This window comes from Chelonia mydas, chromosome 1, assembly GCF_015237465.2.
Source record: "Chelonia mydas isolate rCheMyd1 chromosome 1, rCheMyd1.pri.v2, whole genome shotgun sequence".
In the NCBI taxonomy this organism is placed as follows: domain Eukaryota; kingdom Metazoa; phylum Chordata; order Testudines; family Cheloniidae; genus Chelonia; species Chelonia mydas.
This window is the reverse complement of record NC_057849.1, coordinates 33,402,371-33,428,403: the sequence shown is the minus strand read 5'-3', so window position 1 is coordinate 33,428,403 and position 26,033 is coordinate 33,402,371. Positions and strand designations below refer to the sequence as shown.

At 39.9% G+C, this 26,033-nt stretch overlaps 1 protein-coding gene across 1 annotated transcript; it reads left to right on the top strand.

Moving 5' to 3' along the window:
* The first annotated feature begins 1,064 nt into the window (after nucleotides 1–1,064).
* LOC102940592 (interstitial collagenase) lies at nucleotides 1,065–23,984 on the top strand. Its single transcript, XM_043529564.1, is given in 10 exon segments — nucleotides 1,065–1,163; nucleotides 2,232–2,476; nucleotides 2,589–2,737; nucleotides 3,753–3,878; nucleotides 4,371–4,532; nucleotides 18,750–18,867; nucleotides 19,914–20,047; nucleotides 21,427–21,586; nucleotides 23,313–23,416; nucleotides 23,653–23,984. Coding segments are annotated over 10 exon segments (1,398 nt in total). The 3' UTR covers nucleotides 23,754–23,984.
* The last annotated feature ends 2,049 nt before the right edge of the window (nucleotides 23,985–26,033 follow it).

Sequence of the window (26,033 nt, the reverse complement as noted above, 5' to 3'; positions counted from 1 at the left end):
CTGATTGGTGCATGCGCCATATGAAGCAGAGAGAAAGTTTCCTGACCAATAGTGGGGAACATATTATCCAAAGCATAAGAGTTGGCCCGGATTCTGGGCTCTGTGGTGGCTTAGTACTCAGGCTTTGCTGGTACACCAGGGCCACAAAGGAGGCCGAACTGGCCACTTGGATATCACCCCTGGCATAAGGGAGATTCTGGTAAAATAGAGCCAGCAGGACATTCCCATATCACTCCCCTAACAGCCCCCAGTGTAAGGGAGCACCAGGGGTGTGGTGGTGGATTATGGGGGGACATGTTGAAGGAGGAGATATAGTCAGAGCACAGTACATTCCTGCTATTCATGTTCAACACAGTGTAAGATAGACCAGCTCCTAAGGACTGTTCTAGCTTTTATTGTTCTCTTCTTTCACTGTCTCCAGAATTAAGATTGTGGTGCAACCGTCCTTTATCCCATCCCCAATTCCTGCATTCAGTTTAGCTTAACCAGGCCTGAGAATCAAGTTTTAATTGCTGCGTGGGATTGTTGCTTGGTAGTACAGGCAGGAGCAATGGGCAGAGAGAGGCATGGGTGGTTCCAATAGAGCTAAGAACCTTATTAAAGATAACCTGGAAGTGATGCAAATAGTCAGCACTGATTTTTCCATGTCTTACAGCACAAGGACTATTTCAATGGGTAAGACATTCATAAATGTTCTGAGGCTCAAGGCTGTATTTTTTAAGTACTAAAATAACATTTTTCTTACTTGAAGAAACAGTGAGTTTCTAAAGGAAAGGAATATCAACCTATTTCCTGAGCATTAATCATCTTGTCCAATTGCAAAATTTGCAAAGGGGTGGAATGGGATGGGAGGCAGTTTACATGAAATCTGTCAAGCTTTTCATGCCTAAACCAGTTATTTGCATATCTTCTGTTGCTAATTGGAGGCTGTTCTAAACTGTGAGTCAGGCTACCCCTGGCTTTATGAAGCACACAAGTACTATATAAATAGGGATATGTGAGAGACTTGTATGTAGCGGGCGGAGATTGAGATCTTCCTAAAGACAAGACACAGAAGCAAAAGAATGAAGAATCTTCCGTTTCTGCTATTACTATGTGCAGCATCTTGTGCTTTTCCTATACATCCAAAAAGGAAAGCAGAAGAAGATACGAAGCTTGTTCAGGTAATGATTGCAGACACAAAGGACCGGATCCTGAGCTGGAGTTAATTGAAGTTAATAGATCTATGCTGATTTACACCAGCTGAGGATCTGACCCTATACATACTGATGGGGTGAATAGTCTGGTTCAGTATTTCCCAAAGAATAGAAGCATGCCCTCCCCCGCCCCCCCAGAGGGGTGTGGCACACTGGCCGTGAAAGGTTCCCCAAGGCTGCCCTTCTAAAATGGTGGGGTGGAAGGGTGGATATGACTTGTTTCATTTTCCTGAAGAGGGTGCTTGGTTTCGAAAGCTTGGAAACTGCTTGCCTTGGGTGCTGTTTTAATGGATGTGCAATGCTCAAAGTGAGGCAATATTTCTGAAGAATAATTCAACCCTGTCATCATGAACCGTAGAAATTTGCCAGGGGAAGCATCTTATTATTATTTTGGTTTGCACTATTTTGCAGGAAGCAATTTAAAATTAAAGTGCACCAGTTTAGGACCAGATACTGCAAACACTTAAACATCTGAATAACTTTACGCACAAGTAATCTTATTGGCTCACTTGTGGCTTCTTGGGGAAGTAAAGATAGTCTCATGCATAAGTGGTTGTAAGATCAGAATCTTCATTTTGTCTGAATCATTGCACATGATAACATGTAATGCTATTGGAAAATCATGCTTTCAATCATGTTCTTCAAAAATCTGTTTTTTTTGTCTGTCTTTAAATACTGCCTGGAGTGCTGGAACAGATAGTAAGCCTAAGGTGTTTTGTCACAAAATGTTCCATTTACAGGGCAAATGTTTATTCTGAATTTGTTCTGAGCATTAATCCTCTTATACTTTTGCAAAATGTTCATGCAGACTCTTGTCGCCACATTATCACAGAACAAGATAACATCAAGGTATTAATATAAATGGAAAATGGTAACTAATTTCAGTTTTACAAAGTTTCTAAACAAAGTGAGTTCCTGAGACACAGAGGGAACAAGCAGCAGAAGCCCAGGGTAGATCTCATGTCATAATATTTAATATTATTTTGCAAGATCTAAAAAAGAATTTAGTGTCTTAATAGCTATCTGTTTCATCAGAAGTACCTGGAAAATTACTACAGCTTTAAGACAGATGGGAAGCCTGTTTTAAGATGGAAAAGTGATAGTCCTATGGTCAACAAAATCAAAGAAATGCAGGAATTTATTGGATTGGAGGTGACTGGGAAATTGGATTCTAACACTTTGGAGGTGATGCAGAAACCCCGATGTGGAGTCCCTGATATTGCTGATTTCTCCACCTTTGCAGGACAACCAAAATGGGGGAAAAGAAATCTAACATACAGGTAACTAGTCAGTAATAGAGGGGTTTTCTTGCATTAAAGGGAGACAAGTTGCTCCAAGTAGATGATAAATATTGTAAAGAACTCAGCTGTTTCTCTATATTAAATTTGAAAGGATTTTGAACTATACACCAGACATGGCCCGAGTTGATGTAGATGCAGCCATCAAGAAAGCTTTTACAGTCTGGAGCAAAGTGACCCCATTGACATTTACCCGGGTTGACAGAGGTGATGCAGATATATTGATCTCTTTTGCAGCCAGAGGTAAATATATATATATATATATATAGAATCATTGTAAATATTACCATCCAGAGGTCTGTGAATGATTTGTCCTGAAATTATTATTCATTATTATCATTTGTATTAGGATGGGGATCTCATTGTTCTCGGCATTATACAATCACACACAAAAACATAGTCCCAACCCCAAAGAGTTTACAATCTAAGGCCGTGATACTGCAAAGATTTATTTCTGTACATAACTTTACACACTGTGTGTAATTCAACAGGACTGTGCATAGTGTATAATATTCAGCCTGGGCAGACATCTGCACAGAATCTGGGCTTGTGGGTCTTACTCATAGCTTTACTCATGGCTGTAGTTCCATGTAAGTCACTGGGACTACTCACATGCTTATAGTTAAGCACAGGTTGAAGTGCTTTGCTAGATAGGGGCCACAGAGCTCAGTGCTTGGGGCTGGCTCCCCTTCGAGGGCTTTTTTGTGGTGGAGGAGGGCAAACTCCACCCCCTACTGGGATGATGGGGGTCGCTCCTCAGGGAGATTTCTCCCGCCAAAGCTCTCTTCTATGTGCATAGGCGGTAGCAGGATCATCATTAGACATGATGCAGTGGGTAAAGAGAACAGAAAGTAGCGAGGCTGGTGGAGGGAACAATAAAAGGTCATGTGATTCTTTTGGTTTCTCACATGCTTGTCTTGTGGTTCGACTACATAAATATAAGTTGTACAACAGCTTGCCATTATTTTTATTTACCTTCCTTTCCTCTGCATTTCTCCTCCCACCAAGCCATTGTACCTGCATTCATGCCCATCTCCAATCTTTGCCCAATTCCCACTGCTTCATGATCTCACTTCCATTTTGACAGATTTTTGTTTCACTTCCAATTGTTTAGTGTCTGCAGATCTACTAGAAAGTCAAAAATTTCTGCTTCTCAGTAAAAATTAACAAATAATGGGGTTGTCAAAATTGCATGTAAGAGGAATTTGGAGTGTTGCAAACTAACAAAGAGTTCTATTGCACCTTATTCCATTCTTAGTTCACAATGATTTCAATCCCTTTGATGGTCCTGGTGGGACTGTTGCTCATGCCTATGCACCTGGCAATGGTCTTGGTGGAGATGCTCACTTTGATGAGGATGAAGACTGGACCAAAGGCTCACAGGGTACGTAAAACCAACTCTTAATATTACATACCTGGGCTTGGTAGGATTTTCAAAACTAGGCACCTAAAGTTTGACTCCTACATCCATAGTTAGATGCCTAAGTGAGTGGCTGATTTTCAGAAGTGTTGAACAACCAACAGCGCCCAACAAAGTTAGGATCTCAGCACTTTTGAAAACCATACCACATAATTAGCTTCCTCAGGCCCCAGTTTTCCAAAGGTATCACAACATCTGGACTCCTTCACCCACATTGATCTCTGCTGAAGTTGTTGGGTGCTGGATCAGGCCTACAAGCACTGCACCTTTGCACTTTTGATGTGCTTCAATGTATTTTCATTGTACTTAGTTGTATTTCAACTATATCTGAGTTTACTATAAGCACTAAAAACCTCTATTGTATTGAGTGCAATTGGCTGGCTTGTATTTCACATTGATGGGCAAGAACATGAAAAGACGTAACTTTCTTTTATACATTTTGTTTGCTGGTTTTAGGTTCCAACTTGTTTTTCGTGGCTGCGCATGAGTTTGGCCATTCACTGGGACTCTTCCATTCTAGACACCCTGATTCACTGATGTACCCAGTTTACAGATACTTTGATTCCAAGACTTTCCGTCTTCATCAGGATGATATTAATGGCATTCAATACCTTTATGGTAATCAAACATTATTAATCGCTCAATGTTTATAGCCTCTCACAAGTTCAAATAACTTTTAATGAAATCCATGTTGAATGGTTGTATTAACTATAGCTTGAAAAAAAATGACAGATCCACTGAAGTTATCTGAATTTTATAATATCAAATACTAGTTTTATTTTCTTCTCTAAATTGTGTTCCTTAGGACCTTCATCTAACCCCCCTGAAGATCCAACAGAATCTACGGTCTCCATAGAACCCATGGAGCCAACAGAACCTCTACCACCAAACACCTGTGGCCCTAAACTGACTTTCGATGCTGTCACCACTTTCCGTGGAGAAATAATGTTCTTTAAAGACAAGTAAGCTGACTGTCTTAAAGCAGCATCACATCTTTTGCTTAAATCTTCCTTTAATAGCACAATAGTTTGGAAAAATAAGAAATATTCAAAATTTTGTCCAGCATGTTAATCAAACCAATACCTTTTATTATGCTCAAAGAAGGTTCAGATAAATATCACCAATCTCTCTTCCCAAGTGCCAACAGACCTGCTACTTACGTCTGCACAGAGGTGATCATTAAGGGATATTTCCTTAGACTGTAAGCTCTTTGGGTCAGGGGCCCTCTTTCTCTTCTGGATATTTATGCAGTACCTAGGACAACAGGGTCCATAGGTGGGGTCCTTGGTACTACGACAATGCAAATGATAAATTCTAATAATAACAACAACAACACACACTTGCCACACTTATTTCCCATTCTAATCATAGGAGAAAACTTGTCAAATGTAGATAACACTGTGGTAACTGTTGACAAATTCTGACTTCTTCATTGTGACCTCTATATGCTGGACTCTATCATGACATCTAACACTGGCAAGTTTTACTTGGCTACTTGGGTGCTGCAGTATTCCCAGGACAATTCATTGATTGAAACAACTGACCAGAGATTAGCAGTAAGTGTGCCAAATCTGAAGCATTCCTCCATGGAAAATCACTAAAACTTGGTGCTCTCAGCGTGTTAAAGAGAATAGACTATGGATTCTGAGGACCCCAAAAGAGGAAAGTGGGGTAAAAGGAGGTCCTAGTGGAGACCTGGGATATGATATGGTAAGGAAGGGGGGTTGGGAAAAGGAAAGAGGTAAGTATTGGTGGGTAAAGAGAGAGATCTGGTTGCATTAAGAAAAGGGAGGGAGAGGAAGAGGGACAGGATGCAGAGAAGACAGAGAGAGAGTTAGAAAGGGTGCCTTAAAAGACATGGATAAGTTTTATATTAGAACAGGTCCCAACATTCAGAATTCAGGAGAACTCAGTTTTGGCCTCTGAACCCACTACTTGGGACTCTAAAGTTAGCCATTTACCCATCTTTAACTGCAGCCTTGTAAACTTTGAACATTTGCCATCCCAAACACCAAGTCTACATGCACACCCTTTGCAACAATGATTTTGGATAATGAAACCAATTACTATTGTTATATTTTATCATTTGTTCAGCGCTGCACAAAGGTGTAGATTGCTCCTGCCTAAAGACTTCACAGTCTAAAGGAATTTATAATGTTGTATTCTCACATTCAAAATATACTAATGCCGGGAGAGCAGGCAAGTAAGTATTGTGAAATCTGCTTTCCCTGAAATCTAGAGATTTTTCCAGAGATAAACTCTCTCAGCCCAGAGCCTAGCATGAGTATGTGGAGTAGATATTGGGGAGACACCTGGGGGAAGTGGGAATCCTCTGGTGCCACCCAACTCTACCACCTCCCTTTCTCAGTGGTGTGCTGCAGAACTGACTCCCATTTCCCTTTTGTGTAGCAGAACTGCATTTGTTCCATGCCAGGGAACCCTCTCTAACCTCAGTGGTAAAGGCAGGTTTTAGCCCTAAGTGATTCAAAAGTCAAAAAGCTAAGTAAATGCATAGAAGACAGGATTTGGGGGCATTGGAATTTGTATGTGTGCCAATATACAATACTCTCTGGGCTGTAGAAGTTGTAAACTCTTACTGCCATGGTTAGAATCCCACATATTGTTATGTATAAAGATATGATTTAATATGCAAGTTGTACTGTATTTGGATCAGGCACTTCTGGCGGAAACACCCTACAAGCAGAGAAGTCGACTTTAATTTAATATCTTCATTCTGGTCACCTCTGCCATCTGGCTTGGATGCTGCCTATGAAATTACGGACAAAGATGAGACATTTATTTTTAAAGGTAAGAATTTGAGTTTCTCTACGTTCTTCTTACATGTGACACGAATGGAATTTACCTGCTTTGAAAATAGTTAAGGAAATTGAAACTTGTACTCTTTTAATGGGATTTCATTAACTCAGCGCTAATCCAGCGTATTGCTGTTGTTTTGCAATTAAATTGCTAACAAAAACCACACTCGGCATCAAAATGCATGTCACTTATTTGATTAATGTTAACGAAGCTAAATTTTCCGAACAAATCAAGCTCTATCCAAGGAAATGTGAAATGGCACTTTTTTCTGTAAAACTACTTGTCTAAATTAAAAATAGAAGCCCAAATTCATCCTTAGCATTCAGAAGAGTTACATGAGGGATGGATTTTGCCAGATGTGTTTAAAATACAACAGAAGGCGATGGTCCATTGTTTACTGTAGCCACAGGAAGGACTGTCTTATAGCAAGGAATGCATGTTTTGATCTCTACATTTGTCCATAAAAAGATTGGTTTGATCGTAGTATATAGTTAAAGACCCTACGCAAATGTTGTATAATTCAACAGAAGTTCCAGGCAAAATGTTTTCAACAACTTTTCTTGATAGGAAATGAATTCTGGGTTGTCAAAGGAGATACTATACTGTCTGGATACCCAAAGAAAATCCAAGATTTGGGCTTCTCAAAGGGTGTGAAGAAAATTGATGCAGCTCTTTATAATGCAAATAAAGGGGAAACATACTACTTTGTGTCTAACAAGTATTGGCGGTAAGATTTCATGTTCAACATTCTTGAGTCTCCGGTAATAGGGACCACTGAGCAAACAAAACCCACATCACCAATAACTACCCTTAATTTGCCTTATGATGCTTTAGTAGCATACTTGCTAGCCAGTCTCTTACACTGTCACCACTGCCTGTAGAAAAATAATATTCTTTAAAGGCAGGTGAAACAGTTCTTTTCAAAATACATGAAGTTTTGCTTAAATTATTTTACTTACATAGAGAAAAAAGATATCTAAAGCTTTACTGCACATTTTAAAACAAACAATAATTCCTAATTATACTGAGTCATAAGTGTGCATAATGCTTTTATCAGAACCTTTTCTTGGGGTTAAAAAAAGGTTCAGATTATTATCCCCAATTCCTCTGTCCAGTTACCAAGAGATGGCATTATTATGCCACAAAGCATGTGCCATATATTGCGGTGAATTGGCTTGTGTGCATGTTCATCATTGTCTCTATTGGATGCAATCAAAACTGCTCATCTTTATGTGTCATAACCCATATACTTCTAACAGATAAAGGAGATTCTCTTTTAGCACAAGTAATAGTGACCTATATATGTGGAGCACAATGATGTGACTTGTATCACTGTGGAATAGTTCTAAGTGGCCATGGTGTGCAGCATAGTGATCACTGTGAAGTGACGATTGCTCAGATCCTGAAAGCTATTTAGGTGCCTAGCTCCCAGAGATTTCAGATTTGTTACAGTTTGTAAACTGTATCGGGTGAGTAAAGGATTCGATCTGATCCTCCACTCCTAAAACTCACTGCTTGGAGAGCTTTGGTCAAGCCATTCATCTTGTTTGAACACAATTGGTTGTGATTTAATTTCTACGTTGAGTAAAAATATTACAGCAAACACTTTGTTATAGCCTGTGTGATGGTAGCACAGTGATGGTAGCCATATGGCACCTCAATGTATGTGATATAACAATGATCCCACAAAACGCAGATTTCTCCTGATAAACACTACTTGTGGACAGCGAACATTGCAATGATACATTTTTAAGGGTAAGTCTATAGTCTCCTGTTTCCCATACAATAGCTGATAATTCACTTCTCTACATCCTGCCTATTAGGCAAAAAAATAATAAACATAATAATTTTTGCAGATTAGTAATGATTAGTAATGGTTATTAGTAATGATAGTAGTAATTTAGTAATTACTAAGTTAGTAGTAAATTAGTAATGATGTTCAAAGATGCACATGTAATTAACACAAGGGGCCAGCTCCTTAGCTGGTGTAATTTGGTGTAGCTCAACTGAGGTCATTGGAGGTGTGCTGATTTATGTCACCTATGCATCTGGTTTAAGAATAGCTAAGAATTCAGTGAGCTTAGTTCACTGTTAATGGGCTCTCTGTAAAGAGTGGGGCTGGCTTACGTGCCATTTGGCTTATTTTCAAGTGTCTTCTTATTGTTTTTAACTTTCCTCAGTTATGATGAAAGAAGACAGTCCATGGACAAGAAGCCAAAGCTGATAAAAGATGAATTTCCGGGAATTAATGGGAAGATTGATGCTGTTTTCCAGTATAAAAGTAAGTGGAAACTCTCAGGCAAGGAAGCATTAAATGATTCAGAAGTGATAAGAGGCATGGTTAAATGGGGTGCACACGACTGAGAGCCAGAAACTTCTGCATACTAATACTGGCTTAATTAATGTTTGGACAGTGCTATGAAAAGATCAGTACTAAGGGACAGATTGGGATACCCTTACTCATGTTGTATTGTACCTTATACCATAAGTAGTTTCACTGAAGTCAATGGGACCACTTGTGAAGTAAGGTATTGCTCAACATGAATAAGGATATCGCAGTCTGGCCCTAAGACAATAAAGTTACTGTGTTGAGAATAATGATCAGGAATAGGTGTTTTTTTTCCCTATGTCAGATAGGATATTATTTAGATAAAACAGTTCCACAAATTGCTGGAGTGGGTGACTCAAACAGACTTTTCTAGCCCTTTCCAACCTCTATTGTAACCGCTTAATATTTATTTGTGCAATACACTAATTCAACTTGCTTTTATTCCTAGGGTTCTTCTATTTCTTTCGTGGATCACGGCAGTTTGAGTTTGATCCTATTGCCAAGAAAGTTACTCGTGTCCTAAGGACTAACTTCTGGTTTCCATGTTAAGAACATGAAGTCCTGGAAGATGTATAAAAGAAGTAAACAATACTGTAAATACACCAGGGATTACTTTTCACTAATTAATTTCTAAAACATCTAGTCAGGATTCTTCAGGTTTCAGTGTATGTCCACAAGTCAAACCATAGCTTTTGTACAATCTGCAGTTCTGTAAATAACAGAAATGCACTACTTAGCATGACTGTGTATATATAAATAAATATATATCATATATAGATATTTTGTATTTACTTGCCAGATAGATGTATTTACTTGCTAAAGATGATAATTTCCTAACTCAAAAAGTGTTGCACCCAACATGGGAATTCTATATTAGATTTCATCTTGACAGATAAAGAGGAACTGATTCATAGAACTAAAAATGAATGGTATTTTAGGTACAAATGCTGATGACTTCATCACATTTATAATATGCAAATAGAATAAAGTCCAGACCAGTAATATGTATACTGTGCTTTAAAAGGGCCAATTTCAGAATGCTGAAAACAGTTATGAGCCAGATCAGCTAGAAGGAAGAATTTAATCACAAAAATGAGAAAGATAATTGGGGGTTGATTAAGAACACTTTACTAGATACCCAAAACCCCAAATCCCATAACTGAGGAAGAAGGACGATTGGTAAAAAAAATCCACCTGGTTTAGAGAGGAAGTGAAGGAAGCTATAAAAATTATATATATACATATATATATATAAAACAAATGGAAAAAAGGGGACGTTGATACTAATGAATATAAATCAGAAGGTAGGAATTCTAGCAAATTGATAAAAGAAGCAAAGGGAAACAAGAAGTGATCTATGGCCAGCAAAATTAAGGACAATAAGGAGTTTTAAAAAATATATTAGGAACTAAAGAAATCCTAACAATGGTATTGGCCCATTACTAGATGGGTAGAATTATCAATACGAATGCAGAAAAGGCAGAAGTGTTCAGTCAAAATGTATGTTCTATATTTGGGAAAAAACAGATAATGTAGTCCTAACATATAATAACACTCTTTCCATTACACTAGTATCTCAGGAGAATGTTAAACAGCACCTACTAAAGTTAAACATTTTAAATCAGTGGGCCCAGATAACTTGCATCCAAGAGTTTTAAAAGAGCTGGTTGAGGTGGTCACTGGCCCATGAATGCTGATTTTCAATAAGTCTTGGAACACTAACAGTTTCAGAAGACTGAAAGAAAGCCTCAATAAGTGCCAATATTTAAAAAGGATAAATGGGATGACCTGGATAATCATAGTCCTCTCAGTCTGACATTGATCCCAGGCACGCTGATGGAGCGGCTGACATGGGACTAGGTTAATAAAGAATTAAAGGAGTGTAATAGAATTAATGCCAGTCAACATGGGTTTACGGAAAATAGACACTATCGAACTAATTTGATACCTCATTTTGATGAGATTACTAATTTGGTCAATAAAGGTAATTATGTTGATGTAATATACTTAGCCTCTCCAACTGCACACCCCTAGTTGTCACCAACCACCCCACACTGGGGGTATGTCTTCACTGCCAATGTTAAAGCGTTGCCGCGGAAGTGCTTTAACATGGCTGTGTAGTCATGGCACCACTGGGAGAGAGCTCTCCCAGCGCTATAAAAAACCTACCCCCACGAGGGGAGTAGCTACCAGTGCTGGGAGCATGGTGCCCAGTGCTCGTGCACTGTCTACACTGCCACTTTACAGCATTGAAACTTGCATCGCTCAGGGGGATGTTTTTTCACACCCCTGAGTGAGAAAGTTTCAGCGCTGTAAAGTGGCAGTGTAGACAAGGCCTGGAACCCATATGGGTATCATCAAACAGTTACAACCCATACTCGATGGAGACCACATCCTGAAGGAAATCTTTCCTGAACTCCCACGTCTGGCCTTCAAACAGCACTCCAACCTCTCCAAGCTCATCATCAAGCTCCCCACAGACCAACACACACCAGCTCAATGTGGCACCAGAACAACAGATGCAAAACCTGTAGACATATCTCCACTTCTACAATGATCAACACCCCTCCGCCCCCACAACACACATTTTAAGAACCAGGCTCCTACACAAGCCTATCACAACATGTGGTATACCTCATCCAGTGCACTAAATGCCCCAATAACAACTATATGGGTGAAATCAAGCAATCACTACACTCCTGAATGAACCCACACAGGAAAATGGTAAAAGCAAAGAACACCTATCACCTGTGGGTGAACACTTTTCACAAGGCAATCACTCTGTATCTGACCTATCAGTCCTCACCCGGCTCAAAGGAAACCTGCACAACACTTTCAAAAAATGAACCTGTCATAACTTTGGCTGACACTCAAAATCACGGACTGAATAGAGACACATAGGATTTATAGTTTATTACAACAATCCGTAACACACTAGTGTCCCCCCCGCAGCTTTTTTCCCCCTCCCTTTTCCCCGTATGACTACAGAGGTGTTAACCAGCCACTTCACCTTGAATGGTCACTTCAAATATGTGTTAACTACTTACATTAAATAATTTGTTCCACCTCCTATTTAGCTGTTACACTCTGAGTACATTTCCCAAACCCGAAGAAGAGCTCTGTGTAAACTCAAAAGCTCGGGTCTCTCACCAACAGAAGTTGACCCAATAAAAGATATTACCTCACCCACCTTGTCTCTCTAGACAACTCTAAGGCATTTGACTTGGTACCACATGACATTTTGATTAACTAAATAGAATGATAAAATTAACATGGCATGGATTAAAAGTTTGATAAATCTCAAAATGTAATTGTAAATGGGGAATTATCACTGAGCAGGTGTGTTGCTAGTGAGGTCTCTCAGTGATCAGTTCTTGCTCCTATGCTATTTAACTGTTTTTATCAATCATAGAATCATAGAATATCAGGGTTGGAAGGGACCTCAGGAGGTTATCTAGTCCAACCCCCTGCTCAAAGCAGGACCAATCCCCAATTTTTGCCCCATATCCCTAAATGGCCCCCTCAAGGATTGAACTCACAACCCTGGGTTTAGCACGCCAAAGCTCAAACCACTGAGCTATAAGAAAACATAGAACCATCCCTGATTAAGTTTGCAGATGACACCAATATTGGGAGAGTGGTAAATTATCAAGGGAACGAGTCCCTGATTCAGAGTGATCTGGCTCACTTGGTAAGCAGGGAGCAAGCAAACAATATGTGTTTTAATATGGCTAAATGTAAAGCTATACATGTTGGAACAAAGAATGTAGTCTATATTCCAAGGACTTTATCCGAGAAAACAGTGACTTTAAAAAAGATTTGGGGAAATGAACACGAGCTCCCAGTGGGACGTTTTGGCCAAAAGGGCTAATGCGATCCTTGGATGCAAAACCATTGTGATCATCTAGTTTGACCTCGTGCATAACACAGGCCATAACATTTTACCCAGTTTATGCTGCAGTGGAGGGAATTATGTTTCCTACTATGCAACTGAGCACTATTAGGCACAATAACTGGTGGCTGAAGTAGGCCATACCTTTGATAAAGACATCCAGTCATTGAATTAAAGACTCCAGCTGAGGGTGCATTGACCACTTTCCTTGGTAAACTGTTCCAGGGATAAAACACCCGCACTATTAAAACGGTTGGTCTTATTTTGCACTTTTGTCCATTCAAACACTAACTTTCAATGATAATTTACTGCAACAACCAAAACAATTTTAAAAACCCAACATAAAATAGTATTTTTCCTTTGTCGATTGTGCTGACGATCAAATGCATCTGTTCATGGCAATGTTAAATTATGTCTACATTCATCATAGAAGCAAGAAAAAAGAAAACTAGAACGTAAATTGAGTAACCATTTTGATTTTCAAAAGTACTCACCATTAAGGATGAAATTCTGGCCCCGCTGAAGTTAATGGAAGATTTGCCATTGACCTGAGTGGGTCAGGGATTCACACTGTATATTCTCCCCTATAGAAGGAATGTGTCTGGCTGAGTCAGTATTGGCCAATATGCCGTTCATGAATGGTTTGGTGGCCCCTTCACTGTCTATAGGATTTAAGTTTTAATTAAAATTCCTTTTCTGGCCTTGCTGCTGGTGAAGAAGACCTTCCAGATGGAACCCAGTGCAGACCTGTCTGAATATAATTATGGGCAGAAGCAGTAGCTCTAAAAGATAATATATTGCTGTCATTTGGCTCAATAGAGATTAACTCTGAAGCCTAATGACAATGAGTTAAATGTCAACATTTTACAATGCTTTACATTTTCCTAAACAACACATAAAATTTCAGCTTTGCAGACCAGCTCAGGAAGGGCTTTGAGGATTTGGTAGGGAAAGGTGCAGAGATGTTTACTGGAGAAGCTGTCAGGAAGTTAGAGTCAAATGGAGTGGTGGAGGGATGGGAGGAGTCAAGTGGCCCCTATTGTAGTTCTTTGGGGATGATTTCGGGTTAAGGATGTAAGGAAAGGAGGTATCACATCAGTAAGTGTAGATGCAGGCTCACAGAAGGTTATCCAGATCTCAGAGAGATGGCAGTGATCTTCTTTTCGATGCAGTGGGTATTCCAGAGGGAGTAATACATAAAGAGTGTGTTTCATATTTCCTGTAGATTCCCTGGAATCTATACAAATCGGGGGATATCTGTGAAGCGGAGTGGCAAACAAAGTGTATGACTCGGATGGAAACTGCACCAGGGGATCCCAACCAGTCTTCCCTTCCCAGGTAAATTCCAGCCTGGGATTCAGCAGTCCAGGCTGGCAAAGAGCGGTGTGCCTGCAAGAATGATTAATCTGTCCCATATTGATTTTGTACTCAGGAAACAGCCTATTGGCTTCTAAAGGTGGCACTCCTTTGCCTATCCTTAAAATAGAGTCCAACTGATTTCAGTTGATGACGTTACGTCTGAGACTGGGCAAGTCACTGAGGTGTAACTCAGGAGCTGGCCCCATCTATCACCTGTCAGAGTGTTACTGTTTAAAAACAACTGACTAATTATACTAACTCAGCATTTATCCCTCCTCCCCTGCCCTCTCCTCACCTCCCTGAATTGAGGGAATATGAGCCTCCTGGTTTTGCTGCTGGCCTGAGCCGACGTCACAGAAGTCATGACTTTTGTGGTGAAACTGGGCATTTTGTTTGTTTTATCTGATTGATTGATTGATTGATAATTCTCCTAAAGCAGAATCTATACTGTTTGATTAAAGAAAATGTCCAACATTAGCTATCACCTCATTTACGATAACACACATCAAGAGCTTGTATGAAGTCTTAAATAGACAAATTTCATGGGGAGGCCTCCTTTTTCTCAAGTTAGTATCAAAATGTGCAGGGCCCTAATGTGAATTTTCTAGCGGTTAAAGAAAGCATGATATACAACACTGATATACAATAGCACAGCGTATGGCTTTTGTGTTCAACTTTATGCATAAAAAAGTGACTCATTAGCAAAAGAGCTTGTTTCAGCATAACATTATTTTGCATGAAGACGTTACTTTTTATTGCTTCAGAAGAGATGAAAAGCAGACCCCGTTTAGGGTACAAATGGCACTGCAAGATGTTTGCACATAAAGGTACAAATTGTCCTCTTAGAACAAATACAGAACTTGCTAGTGCCACCTACTGGTGGAAAGGTATAACTGACTATAGCTCTTGCCGCAGCAAATGCTGAAATTGTTAAAACCAGCTCTTTGAATTGCAAATTATTGTTCTTAATTTTCATAGTCCTAAAAATGGTATAAATGGAAAAACTACTGGCCAAATTGCCCCCTCATGAAGGAAAACCCGCAGAAGGAGGAAACCCCAATGTGGCTGCCCTTGAGGAATTTCTCCTGACTTGTTTTGTCGGGGGGTGGGGGGGTGGGGGAGGGGGAGGGCAGGATCCCCTGAGAGGAAGAGGCCCTGGGTCCAGCCCTTTGGGGATGAAAATCACTAGAACATTTAAAGATTTTATCAGTTACAAATAAGGAACAAAGGAAAGTAGCCTGCAGATTCAAACAATTTTGAGCTCCAATATAGACGGGGTCCTAATGTATCAAGAATAAGAAGCTAATGCAGCAAGAATGGGTCCAGTTAAAGAGCTGTGCCCTAGATATGCATAACAGAGGTGCCATTTTGTAAATGAGGAAATGTATGTCTCAGGTAAGATCAATGTTAAATATGGAGAGGGGACTCTGAACTGTCTGGGGACAGACTAAGTGAAACTCTGCTCAGGATGGTCATAAATGTTTTGATTAAATGTTTTAATCAGTGGAAAATGCTGATTCATTGAAGCGAAACTTTGTGTGGAAATGTATTAGTTTCAATGAGAGAGAGAAAGCCCCACTCCCGAAGAGGCAATGGTCCAGAGGTTGGGGCACTCACCTCTGAAGTGGGTTCAAGGCCCCGCTCTGAACTGGGTAGTGCATAGACTTGAACTTGTGTCTCCCACATCACTGGGGAGTGCCCTAAATATCAGTGTATTGGCTGTTCTTCAGTAGGTCTCTCTCTTGCTTTTGTTTTGTTCTGTTTTTAATTTTGAAAGGTCTGTTTTGTTCCACCTATTTCAAAACTTCAAAACACTTCACAAAATGTTTTCAGGCCAGCCCTGCTTTCTGCCCAGTTGAGAATGGGACTTGAACAAGAGCAAGCTGGAGGACAAGTTCCATAATGAGCAACCACAAATCCATCCAGTGTTTGTATGCATCGTAACACAGTCTTTCATCACACCCTGTTTCTCAAATACTGCATTATTATTATATAACATTTTCTACAACCTCAGATATGCATGTGTAGCATTTTGTAGCATGGTGTAATATCCTGCATATAGCAGACAAACGGAGTCTGTGAAAGTCATTCATATGAAAAGGTATGCAGATATAATAGGATATAAATGTGGCATACGGAATAAGAGTTACTGGTGGAAAGTTAACCATATAAAATGGTTCTTGATTGTAATATTAGTGGGAAAATGGAGAATGCTTAGGAAATGAAAAATGCAAATCCCCTCTAGTTATTCTGGTTACATGAGCTATTCTTTATGGGTCCAACTCTGCTACTCTTACTCATCCTCAGCAGTACCTTACTGCCCTAGTAATGTAACAGTTTTCACTGAGACTACCTGTATGGTAAAATGCTGCTCATTGTGAGTAAGGGTGACATATTCAGAATCTATAGCACTACTGGAAACATTTAAGTGAGCTGTGAAAACTGCATGAAAAAAATCATCTATTTAGGGCCTTGTGGAAAATATTCATGTCTCCTTCTCTCCCTTTGCATTGGTCATGATCCTTTTGTTCACAATATTTTAAAATCTGGCCTGAGCTGATGTTTACCCAGGAATCTTGTGCCAAAATTGTCATATGTATGGGTCTTTTCATGCAATCTAGGATGCACCATGATTTGCTAATACCCTGTAAGTTAATAACTGACATTATTTTTCATTAATATTTGTCTGTCCTTTGTGCTGCATGTATGTGTGTTTTTAAATGTGTTTAGTTTTCCTTCAAAAACCAAATAAAGACAAAATGATAAAAGAAAGGAAGAAGGCAAAGCAGTGTTACCCATGGGGTAGCTGAGCAAAGCTAAAAATAAAATAGCCTGTATAAAACACAAGAAGGAGAAGTGTTTATGGAAAAGTCTCTTTTTCATAAACAGGACTAGACTAGATAAACAAAGACGGCTTTTTCAGCCCCAAGTGGATGAATAAGAGCATAGATAGAACATTCATAGAATATCAGGTTGGAAGGGACCTCAGGAGGTCATCTAGTCCAACCCCCTGCTCAAAGCAGGACCAATCCCCAATTTTTGCCCCATATCCCAAAATGGCCCCCTCAAGGATTGAACTCACAACCCTGGGTTTAGCAGGCCAATGCTCAAACCACTGAGCTATCCCTCCACCCAAATTTTTTTTTCATTTTTTTTTTTTTATTTCGAGCACAATGTTTGCTGCTATTTAAGGGCACTGAAGTCGATATCAGAGTTCCATTGGCTTTGAGCATGACAACTTTGAACATATAATGTCATGGGCGTTGTGTCTGATATACGTACCACTGTTTGTTGGTTCCTGAAATTGATGATGAAACAAGAATAATCAAAAATTGTGTTTCTTTGGATGATGAATCTTGAGACTGAAGATATGTATGGCTGAAAAGGAGATCCGTCATTTGTTGCTTCCCTATTTCTGAAACTTCCTGTGCCAGTTTCTCACAGTTTACTTCACGGAAGATGTATTAGTCTGCAGTGGCTAGAATTCAAAAAGATACAGAGAGATTTAGTTTCACTAGGGAACCTCTGATGAGGTTCAACAAGGACAAGTGCAGAGTCCTGCACTTAGGAGGGAAGAATCCCATGGACCACTATAGACTGGGGACCGAATGGCTCGGCAGCAGTTCTGCAGAAAAGGACCTAGGGGTTACAGTGGACGAGAAGCTGGATATGAGTCAACAGTGTGCCCTTGTTGCCAAGAAGGCCAATGGCATTTTGGGCTGTATAAGTAGGGGCATTGCCAGCAGATCGAGGGATGTGATCGTTCCCTCTATTTGACACTGGTGAGGCCTCATCTGGAGTACTGTGTCCAGTTTTGGGCCCCACACTACCAGAAGGATGTGGAAAAATTGGAAAACGTCCAGCAAAGGGGAACAAAAATGATTAGGGGAGTGGAACACATGAGTTATGAGGAGAGGCTGAGGGAACTGGGGATGTTTAGTCTACGGAAGAGAAGAGTGAGGGGGGATTTGATAGCTGCTTTCCACTACCTGAAAGGAGGTTCCAAAGAGGATGGATCTAGACTGTTCTCAGTGGTAGCAGATGACAAAACAAGAAGTAATGGTCTCAAGTTGCAGTGGGGGAGATTTAGGTTGGATATTATGAAAACTTTTTCACTAGGAGGGTGGTGAAACACTGGAATGCGTTACCTAGGGAGGTGGTGGAATCTCCTTCCTTAGAAGTTTTTAAGGTCAGGCTTGACAAAGCCCTGGCTGGGATGATTTAATTGGGGATCGGTCCTGCTTTGAGCAGAGGGTTGGACTAGATGACCTCCTGAGGTCCCTTCCAACCCTGATATTCTATGATTCTATGATTAATGACCACCACCACAGTTTTTCAGGAGAAGGTTTTGTGTGTCCACCAAGTCCTTCATAACGTTGGTTTTCAGCTGTATTTCTCCATATTATATAATGCCAATTTTTCTTTAATCTTCATGTAGGACAGTGAGATAACCCCGTTCAAACAACCGGACCCACAACGCCAGTAACTTGTGATCCCAAATTGACTTTTGATGCCATCGCTACCATGCGTGGAGAACTGCTGTTCTTTAAGGGCAGGTAACGGCAAAGAACTTCTGAGTTACTTCTTTGAACTGAAAAAAGAAAAGGAGTACTTGTGGCACCTTAGAGACTAACCAATTTATTTGAGCATAAGCTTTCGTGAGCTACAGCTCACTTCATCGGATGCATACTGTGGAAAGTGTAGAAGATCTTTTTATACACACAAAGCATGAAAAAATACCTCTCCCCACCCCACTCTCCTGCTGGTAATAGCTTATCTAAAGTGATCACTCTCCTTACAATGTGTATGATAATCAAGTTGGGCCATTTCCAGCACAAATCCCCTTTGAACTGCAGTACTTAAAAGGAAACAATATTTCTGATCATTTAATTCCCATGAGACATGAGGGGAAACACTAATTTAGAAATGTAGCGCTAACAATAAAAATCACATACAAAAGGAGGCCCAAATTCTCTGACGATGGGTGCCTAGCTTTACCTAACATTTCTCTCAGGCATGACAAAATGCTTTAGCTGTTTCCAAAGTGGCTGCATCAAATGGTGAGATGGCTATAGGGCACCAACCATTGTACTGTAGTTTCTAAGGAATTCTAATTCTTTTCAATGGGAACTCTGACCCAGATTCTGCTATACACAGCTCTGATCAGAGGAGAGGAACTTAAATGTTTGTGGTCTACTGGCTAAGGCTGGTGAAGGTAAGTCAGGACTGCCCCCTAGATTCTATTCCAACTACTCTGCCGCTGTAATCAGTGGAATGATAGGTTTGTTACCACTCTAGATTCAGTTAAAAAGAGGGCAGCTGCAAACTCATGTTTTGCAATTGGTATGTTTATGTGACACACTGGGACACTACTTTGTCATGACCCCACCACATTGTAGCTCATTGGCAGGGATAGAACCTGTGCCCTCCAGCACCAAAACTACTAAAAGATTAGCTCTAGTAGGTATCAATCATAGCAGACTCTTTTCCTCACTGTGGATCAAACACTAAAGGGAGACAGAATTAGACACACTTCACCTTAGTATTACATTTATGGCATGTGCAGGAACAGTTTATAATATGCCAATTTTATTTAAACCAGGTATTTCTGGCACAAGCATCCTCAGATGACAGAGGTCGACCTCAATTTCATTTCTTTATTCTGGCCAAATCTGCCATCTGGAATTCAAGCTGCTTATGAAAATGTTGAAAGGGATCAAGTTTTTCTTTTTAAAGGTAATGGAATCCGAAATGTGTTAGTTCTTCTGACATATGAATTTACTGGGAATACTTTGCTCCACAGAACGTGCAATTTTCCTTAGATGATACTGCATGAAACAACTCAAATGTTCAAATTACAAAAGCCCCCAAAATGTGTGAATAGTGAAATTAAAGGTCGCTTATCTATTTAATGTAAATGTTCTGAAAAGCAAGATATGAAAATGGCTTCACTTTTCCTTCAAATCTAGTTTTATCATAGGACATAACATACGGCTATTAATCCGCTGCGGACTAGATCACTTCTGGCCTTGAAGTAAGATACAAATTGTCAGTATTAAGTCAAATAACTAGCAGCTGTTTTGAAAAGCATTCAGCAGAGTATTGGTGAATTAGTTAATTATTGAGGCCACATCCAAACGTCTGTTAGGCACCTTAGGGAACACAGGGAACAAAAGACCTCCAGAGACCTCCAGAGATCTTAGAATCTTAGAATCTAGGTGAAGACAGGACATACAGATGAGGGTAATTACTGGAGGTGGTTAAAAAATGAAAATCTATTTGTGTGAAAAATTTCAAAACTGTTTTTCTTTGGAAGTGTTCAAAAGAGATCACTTTTGGTAAGCAAACATTTTAAGAAGCATTTCAATAATATTTTTGTTACAAATTTTGACAAGAATATCAAAAGGGATACAAAATTTTCCACAATCCCCATTCCCAACCCAAAATGTTGCTAATGCTGACACTCATTTGTGAAAAATTTTGTTTTAGTAAAAAAGGCCATTTGTTGATGAAAATAGCTGTCTGTTTGAAATAGTTCAACCAGCTCTAGTAACTATACTCTTAAGTGGGGAGAGGGAGAAAGAGAAAAGAACAGGGTTTTATAAATAAGATCACCTGATCATTTAGATAAGACGTGCACTTATTAATAGTTAAGGTTCTGTATATACATCTATTTAGACATGTATACATCTCCATCACCAAAGTATCTGAACACAACCCAAGTATTGTTAATCTTCTGCATCCCAGTAAACTGTTCATGGTGGATTACTTAACAATTTGTAGAATTCAAGGAGTCTTCTCCCAAAATGTATAAAGTGTATAAGTGTACGGGAAGGGTTCTTCTTGGACTCATTGCTTCAAGGTCTAATTCAGAAACATGAAGGATATCTCCTCTGGGCTTTACGCTATGTTTAAAATACAACGATCAGTGCCATTCCTTAATTTACTGAAAGTAAAGGGGAGAATGAAATCTCAGCTGTACATGTCTGTTGAAAATGAAGTTGCTTTATTATCATCATTGTAATGAAAGTACTAAGCCAGAAGCCATGATCAGATGTTGTTTAGTATGAGCAGAAGCTGCTGGTGAAACCTTTAATTCTATTTTTTCTTTGCAGAGAACAAATATTGGGTCCTCAGTGGGAATGACTTCATGTATAACCGCCCAAAAAGCACCTATGACTTTGGCTTCCCAAAAAATGTTAAGAGAATTAATGCAGCTTTCAGTGATAAGAATTCAGGGAAAACATACTTCTTTGCAGGTGACAAGTACTGGAGGTAAGATTTAATGTTCAACAGACTTAAGGTATATTTCTCTCTTTAGGCTTGGAGGGTTAATATGGTAACATAAAATAACATGTAATAGGGATTAAACAAATTGGATTCCACAAAATTGAATAGGGTTCGCTGGAAGTTAGTTTTAAAACCTAGGGAGTCTGATAGAAAACGCTAACCTTTCTTCTATAGGTTTTTCCCAATCATCCTGTAGAAATCTGTGGCAGGGATGTAATTACATTCTAGAGGATGAGACACAAAACCTGTAGAAACCCTATTATCTAGTAAGTTCTTTAAGAATTACGCAAAGGATGTAAGGTTCTGAAATTGTACTCCTGGGTCTCTCAAACTTCAAGCTAACAGAACTATTAATATACTGGATTTTTGTTCCTTCGGTGTGAACAGTCAAATGGGTTTGATTATGCAGTAGTTTGTGGTTACGGTTTGTTTACATTTCATAGTAGCTCAGTAAACTTTTACAATAAACTACCTCACTGAACTAATACCTGCATCACATTGCAATGGCTCTTTGGCTTCTCCTCTGAAAACAGTTTAGAATTCAGTTGAATGGAGCTCTTGGAATCCCAATATCAGGAGCAGCGCTGGAAGGGCGGGAGTGGGGGCTTGCCACTCCAAAATTTGTCTTTATTCCCCGGCAGCCACCCCGTAGCTGCTGCTGCTCTCCAGCCATCCAGCGCTGAAGGCACAGTGGAGAGAATGGTAGCTGCTGGCCAGGTGCCCAGCTCCAGCAGCAGCGGAGAAGTAAGCCCTGGAGGGGTACTGGGGTGCCTGAGAGCAGTCCCCAGCCCGTGTCCCTGCCTGCTGGGGCACGCTGCACAGGGCAGGTGGAGGATCCAGGGCTACCCCACAGAAGCCCAGACTGAACCGCTCTGGCCTGGCTTCTGTTTCCAGCCCCCCACTGTTGCTGCTCCCCAAGGGCTCTGCCAGCCCCTGAGCTGGGTTCCCCTGCCTGGGCAGCTCTTACCAGTTGCGAGCAGCCAGCACCCTGCACTGCCCATCTCTGGCTTCCAGCCTCTGACCAGGCCCCAGGGCAGTGCCACGGAGGGGGCAGGGCCTTGAGGCAATTTTCTGTTTGGCCCACCTCAGCCCCTCCACTGGGAGCTGGTGCCACCCCTGCATAATATAACAGTAAACCCCTCAAAGATACAGATGACTTTTAATTAATAAATTATATATCTGTTGAGCAGTTGACACTAAGACAAATATGATTTCAGAGTTACACATACAGGGCTTCTGCTTTTCCATGCTGGTGCTCCACTTTCCCAAGAAGCACTGATTGGCTAGGATGTGGTGGCCAAAGCTGTATATAGGCAAGAAGAGTTTTATTCCTTTGGGGCAGCCTTGCAAAACTGTCCAGTAAACTCACCAGCTCAGTCTCCAGCTTATCTTTACCACGCATGCAGTTCCTGCCTGTCCCTGCCCATTCAGCCAAAACTCCTATACACGTGCACACATACACTCCTGAGGTGAAAGCTCAATGGAAGTTTTGCCACTGAGTTCAATGGGGCCAGAATTTCCACCTCTAGACTCTCTCATATACACGCAAACCTGAAAACATAATAGCAAGGATTTTAAGAGTTCAGTTAGTTTAGCTCATTCTTAATGGATTTTCTACCAAGAATAGACTCATTTATGTGTCAGGGTTTGTTTTTGACTTTTTAAATGTCATTTATTTACCATACATTATAAATATATTTCTTCTGTTCAGATATGATGAAAACAGTCGGTCCATGGATCAGGGTTATCCAAAGAAGATAATCAATGACTTCCAAGGAATTAGCAAAAAAATTGATGCTGCTTTCCAGCATGGTAGTAAGTAAAACAAACCTTTAAAAACAGTTTACTATGCTAGAATATTTGTGCTTCTCTAGTTTGAAGAAATTTTTTAAAAGACAATCATTATTCATATTTTCACTACTGTACTAAGATCAGAAATTAACACAAATGAATATGTAGGTACTGTCAATGTTATATTTTGCTTTATAGAAATATTTGTTGGAAAACATTTCACCTATAAAATATAACATTCAATATATTTTTATTTCTAGGATATATCTATTTCTTCCTAGGAACAAGACAGTTCCAGTTTGATCCTAACATCAAGAGAGTTGTCAGTGTCATGAAAAGCAATAGCTGGTTTAATTGCTGATTAATTCCATTGATTTCCTTCTTGCGTGTTGCAAGTGTTTTATATGCAGTGTTATTAATCTATTAATAGATCTTAAAAAATCAAAAAAAATGTACTGTTCTCTGGCCTGATCTTCTGGGAGTTCTGTCTGAATAACTACAGAATGTTATAGTACTGTCATGACGTAAATTATTGTATTATTATAGGCTGGACTTTTGATTACCCATAAAGTATATTATATTTGTCCTACCACTTCCTGCGTCTTGTGATCATTGCCACTGCTCAAGAGCTACACTCTGCTCCCAAGCACAAGCTGAGTAAATGGACTGTGCACAAGGAACTTACATGGAGACTTAAGGTATAAAGCAGAGAATGGAGCAGCCACATTGCCCTAGGCTGCATTACCATCCATGGCCCACTGGAAAATTTCTGTGGAGCCAATATATCCCCTCTCTCATTAGTCCATTAGTCATACTCAAACCTCTCCCCTTCCCAGCCCACCCGAAACCCAGATTTCTCTCCATGGCCAACTGCTGAGCTCTGCTTCTCTGAACTTCATGGCATCCTTTTTGTCCTACAGTGGAGCTGCATTACTCCTTCTACATTCAGGAAGATTTACAGCCCAGAATTAATTCCTAAGAGAATCCACATTTTAAAACTAGAAAACAAAATGGCAACATAACTGGAGAGCTTGATGCTGTATAGCCACCTACATATTACACATTCATTTTCCAATTAAGATGTGTGACATTGCACTCTGTATGTGTATGGAAATATGCTTATGAGTGGAAATATGACATAACTGGAATATGTTTTATGTTAGATATGCCATGTAACATATCTTTGCAAAGGTTATGATCTACTGAATATATTCATCCTATTTGTATGCATCTATCATTTTTATATCTGAAGTTATGAGCGTTGGCTCTATGCTTGTATTTAAAGTGTTTGCTGTAGGAAACAAATAAGGAAGGTTTGGCCTACATATTGTGAAAGGATTATTTAAGTAATTGGGAGTAAAAATTAACTTACAATGGACTTTGGGAGATGCCAATCCACATCTGAGCTTTCCTGGGAATGTTCAAATTAACATGTAAACAATGGTGTTGGCCTGCAAAAAGCTGAATCATTCATGGACATGTGACTTGCCCAGGTGGCTACAAACTCCATCTTATTGCTGTGATTTTGCACAGAAGAACAACGGGGTTTCCACCCACAAGAGAGAGAATATAAAAGGCCCTGAAAGCCTCTCCATTTTGTCTTCAGCTGGCTCAAGAGATGGCCTCTCCACCCCAAAGAGATGCCTGAGAGAAACTGGAACAAAGGACTGTAACTACGGGGGTGTGAGGGATTGCTGGACCCAGGCCATAAACTACAACATTGGTCTGAAAAGGATTGTACCTGAGATAACATCTAGGGTGAGAAGTTGGTATTTGTAACTAGATCCTTAGTGTGTATTAAGTTAGCCTTGTGTATTTTGATTTATTTTACTTAGTAACTTACCTTGTTTTGTCTGTTATTACTTGGAACCACTTAAATCCTACTTTTTATACTTAATAAAATCACTTTTGTGTATTAATAACCTGGAGTAAGTGATTAATACCTGGGGGAGCAAACAGCTGTGCATATCTCTCTATCAGTGTTATAGAGTTTATGAGTTTACCCTGTATAAGCTTTATACAGAGTCAAAGGGATTTATTTGGGGTTTGGATCCCATTGGGAGCTGGGTATTTGGGTGCTGGAGCCAGGAGCACTCCTTAAATTGTTTTCAGTTAAGTCTGCAGTTTTGGGGGCATGGTTCAGACCCTGGGTCTGTGTTGCAGCAGGCTTGCATGTCTGGCTCAACAAGGCAGGATTCTGGAGGCCCAAATTGGCAGAGAAAAATGGGCTCAGAGTTAGTCTCAGCACATCAGGTGACTATCCTAAGGGGAGCTCTGTGACAGAACCCGTCACAAGGTGAAACAAAGATGTTCAGAGTCATGAAAAGAAGAACAAGTAGCTTAAACTTGATTCAGTTGGAGAGCAGAACAGTGATGGGATTTGAGCACTGGACAGACATAAAGCAATAGGAGAAGAAGATTCCACAGAAAAGCCACAAAAGTAGCTAATTCAGGCAAACCTAGTGGCCCAGAGCCTAATTCTACAATACTGGGCTGCAGATGAAGTTTCTATGATATAATTGCCCTCAAAACTGCATATGTAATTTCTAAAATCAGAGAGTAATGAATAACAGATGATGAATAAATAGTTAACATTCTTGTTTACATGCATACTTTTCTTTGCATGCACTATGGGTATTCA